A 4,554-nucleotide genomic window follows, 5' to 3' on the forward strand; every position below is an offset into this window, starting at 1 on the left:
ATTCCAGGTAGAAGAAAGAGCAGGTATCAGGGCTTGTGGCAAGACATAGAACAATCCCCAATGCCTGCAGGCAAGGAGTGAGGAGAGGACAGAGTGAGTGAGATTAGGCTGAGGAAATGGGCAGGCTCCAGATCCTGCTGGAGCCACAGGGCAAGGTGAGAATTTTGCTCTTTATTATCAGAGCAATAGGAAGTAAACAAGACCTTTAACCCACTAACTGCCCTGTGAGTTGTATTTAACTCAGGCTAGTTTTGAGCCCAGGCCCTCATGAAGCATATGTAACTCATGCCTCTCTTTACCTTGGGAGCCACAGGAACTATTTTTTAAGCTGCATATAACTCATGCACAGAAAACAATAAAAAAAAAATTTTCATTAAATTAGAAAGGATCATTTTGTTTTCAATGTTTTTATTCTATTTTCATAATAAAATACTGTGGTCCCAAGGAAGAGCAAAAATTTTTTTCTAGTGTGGCAGTCAATGTGTTAAACAGGTGATGTGTTTTCCTTTTACTTTAAGAAAAGATTGCTCTCTCTGTTGTGTAGTAAGATCTGGACCTTGGAATCCAAGATCACATCATCTGCTCCAGGGAATGGAGGTGTCACCACCAGAGAGAGCCCATGGAGGAGGTGGGAGAGAAGCTCTGACCTGCTGAGCTCATTCTGTGTCAGGCACAGAGCTGGGCATATTCCATATGGCAGAGGAGGAAGGTCAGCCTTGAAGTCTGATCTGGGGCCCTATAGACTCTGTCAAAAAATATATTTATTCCTCCAAGTTGGGAAGCAAAACCTCTGGAGATAAAGAAGTTCATGGTGTGTGCATAGCAATGGAGGATGTGTGGTTTCTGGGGAGTTTGGGTTGCAAGACTGACCTGCTTCTTTGGCTCTAAGCTGGTAAAATGCAGGTATTTCCTGCCTTTGTGTTCAGAAGAGCTAAGGACAGGTCAACAGGCACAAATGGCAGTGATTAGGATGCTTTCAAATTGTGAGGGATTTTTTTTGAAACAGGGAATGGCTTGGAAATTAGATTATCACTCTCTGGCTCAGTGCTGGGCAACCTGCAACAGCCTCATTGCTCCGTGGTAATTGTGGATAGTCCATTCTCTTCCTCTCCTCTCCTCACCTCATCCTTTCCTCTTGTCTTTTTTCCCATCATCCTATTTTTCTGTACACTTTCCCCATGTCTTGTTTTCTTTTATCCCTCTTAGGTGTAGTGCTCTATCTTTGGCCTAGTGGTATCTTCTCAATTGCTTAACTCTTCTTAGAATCCTCAGGACCAAACAAGGGGAAGAAAACTTACACTGATGTCTAAATATGTGACAGGTCAGGTCCTGTGTGTTGTATTTTATAGGCACCGGCGTCTCTAGTTCTCAGTCGCATGGGCTTTGTGGGATAGATACTAGTGTCCTCCACGTATTTATCAGAAAACCTTAGATAGATATTACTTAAACCTTCTATGCCTTAGTTTCCTCCTCTGCAAAGTGGGAATAACAACCTACAAAATTGTCATGAGGATGAATTGTGATAAAGTATATAAAAATATTAGCATAATTCTTGGTGCAGGGTAATTTCTCAATCAATGTTAGCTACTACAGCAATAGTTATAATTAACTTATTTAATTGACAGACTAGGAAACTAAGGCATAAGGAGTTGAAGTAGCTTGTTCAAGGTAACACAGGTAGTGAGTGGACTTTTGAGACATTCAGACCTGAGTCTGGATTCTGGATCTGCAACTTACGTTCCTCGATATCATGTACCTAAAGCTACAATCTCCATGAAGTGTAGTTCCTCACTGCAGCATTCCTACCTAGAGTTGATAGGAACTACCAAAAGGTGAGCAATTTGCTCAACTGACTTTCTCCCCCTGCTGCTTCTGATGGGGGCACACAGGGTTGATTCTCTTTTTCCCAAGTGTTTTGTAAATCTCCAAACAAGACAGTGAGGCACTGCTGGATGAGAACTCACAAAATAAGGACAACTGAAAAAACAAATCAAAACAAAATAGCAGCAGTAACAACAACAAAATGCTTTAGGAATTGGGAGTTTGGGAATTTTTCTCTTTACCTGGAAAGGATATCTTGATTGGAAGAGAGGGCTGTGCTAGTGTCACCATGATCCAAATATACATATTTTCAGAGAATATATATTTATCCTTATTTATTTTTATAAATATATTTGCATATATACATTTATGACAATTGTTAAGATTATTTTGCATTACTGAGGACAGGAAAAGTCCTCATGCCCAAAGGACGACTTAGATTATTGCCGCTGTGCCATTGTGCTGATCTACCTGCCCTAAGCACTTTTGAATGCAAAGGAGGAAGATACCTACATTCTACCAGCTGAAAGCCAAGAGAAGCAGGTCGCCCGGCAACCCAACCCCCCAGAAACCATACATCGTCCATTACTATGCACACACCATGAGATTATTACATAGACTTGGTTCATGACAGATTGATAGAACTAATATTACTAAGAACATTAGAACAACATTGATTTACTTACGACCATCCATAGTTCTGGCCTCGAGATGCACGAGGTCTGGTTCCTTGTTGGACCCCATGACGGACCTGAGAAATGGAGAAACATGAAAAGAAACATCCGCATTAATGACTGCACATGTGCCTTAGAGGAACTCAGCAGAGCCCACAGACTTAATATCCACAGGCTTCTAAAACCACAACCCTTAGAATATATCTACTCTATTTACTCCCATAGCCTGACAGTAAAATATCCACTTCAAACAAAAATGATAATGAAAACTTTATTTGATGAAGGCCAGGCTGAACTCTGGCAAGGATATTGCACGTTATTAGCTCGGATTGGCAAATAGATCCTACACGTGGTACACACGTACTCTCGCAACAACCCCACCGACAATGTATTAAGCTTTTGAAACTTATCAGGCAGATACCAGGCATGCTCCTTTAGCTGGGTGATTTAAACAGTGATTTACATAGCAAAATGATCTAATTAATTTTTTCATTTGAAATTTGCAGAACCTACTACTGCCCTATGAACTATGAACGAAGCTCATGACTTATCCAACGCAGTGACATCTACAGCACACAGTGACCGTTTGCGGTATTATTGAACCAGGGTGAGAAGAAAAATGCAGGCGCATCTCACTTTCTGATACGTGCCCGAAACCGTATGTGTAAGTAAAATACAAGCCTATTTAAAATGCCTTGGAGGCACTTGTTACTTGTGTAATCTTGCAGTGAGCTGTATTAAATAGAAAATAATTATTATTCTGTTACATAAATGAAATGGGCAATCACACTTTATCTCTAGGATTTTTATACAGCAAGATTAATTAAACTTGGGACCATCTGTACTTTTTTTTTCCTAAATCAGATTTGCAGAACTTTAATTTGTTCCATATCAACATGGAAAATACTTAAATGCCTCCAAACTGGTCTTTCTGTCTGCCACCATGCACTCAGCCCAGACGATCAATACATCCTAGAAAATGCAGATGTTAAATATATTCATCCCTTCAGGACGTAGTGTGGTCCCCAAGTCCCTACACAGATAAGCACCATCTCACTTTTACTGCCTCATCTTCTCCCACTCTGAGTTTGCCATTCCCTGAAAGCTTCTGTCTTTAGCTTGAAATTGAGGAGCTCATTTTATACATTTTATATACACATTCCTGGCATATAGTAGATAGTCAAATGTGGAATGAAAGAAGGAAGGAAGAAAGGGAGGGGGGAGAGAGAGAAGGAAAGAAAAAGGGGGAGCAGGAGGGTGTAAAGGTCTGTGAATTCTTTGAAATATAGTAAATTAATGATTGTCCCAGGGGCATTCCCAGAACTCTTCTTACTTGAACTCATTTTTACAACTCAAAGAGTCTGAGGCCTAGCTAGCTTATTCACTCTTCATCTTTAGAAAGGAAGTTTCCTTAAGGCCCTGTTATTGCCGTCAGTAAGTTTTCTCTGATTGATACATGGCCTGAAATTCAGAGTCTACTCTCGAAACATTAAATCCTGCTTTCTCCTCCCAGGAAGCAGATATTTCCTAATCAGGGTTTTATAATTTCCCTCAAATAGACATGAAACATGCATTTGGACATTTCACATCATTGGAACCTACTTGAATACAGACAGAAGGTGACCCTTTCATCATCAGTCCAGTGATGATGGTGACTAACAGGCTATGTATGGGTGGTGGCTCTCCATCTTCCCACACTCGAGTGTTGACTGAATCCACAGGCGACCCCTTCTGACAAGACCATGAGTCATGAGCATTAAAAAAGAAAATGAGCTGTCTGATAAGCCTCAAACTAGAAAGGTCCACAGTCAAATGTTTTTTCAAAATATTAAAGGGTAGTTACATGTTGTTCATCTGCCCACATTGCATACTGCTCTGAGTTTCCTCCTTGAAAGAAAGGTCCGCCACCATTTATTCCCAGGAGAAGGCCCCATCCCAGAAACAGAATGTGAAAAACTAGCACGCAAAATCTATCTGCTTGGCTTATAGTTAGTGTTAACAGGAGACAAAATAACTACCCTGCATCCAGCACATCTCTCCATGTGCTCAGGGCCCTAAA

The 4,554-nt window shown here is 40.8% G+C and overlaps 1 protein-coding gene across 4 annotated transcripts in view; it reads right to left on the reverse strand.

Moving 5' to 3' along the window:
- Nucleotides 1-4,554, reverse strand: part of SORCS1 (sortilin-related VPS10 domain containing receptor 1) — a 581,564-nt gene that overhangs the window by 176,207 nt on the left and 400,803 nt on the right. For all 4 annotated transcript variants that reach the window (XM_012661649.1, XM_012661648.1, XM_012661647.1 and 1 more), the window contains exon 6: nucleotides 2,508-2,572. In XM_012661649.1, the coding sequence (XP_012517103.1) occupies nucleotides 2,508-2,572 (65 nt within the window). The remainder of the gene's footprint in view (nucleotides 1-2,507; nucleotides 2,573-4,554) is intronic.

The sequence above is a fragment of the Propithecus coquereli genome, unplaced genomic scaffold (genome assembly GCF_000956105.1).
Source record: "Propithecus coquereli isolate 6110/MARCELLA unplaced genomic scaffold, Pcoq_1.0 Scaffold73, whole genome shotgun sequence".
NCBI classification, from domain to species: Eukaryota; Metazoa; Chordata; class Mammalia; order Primates; family Indriidae; genus Propithecus; species Propithecus coquereli.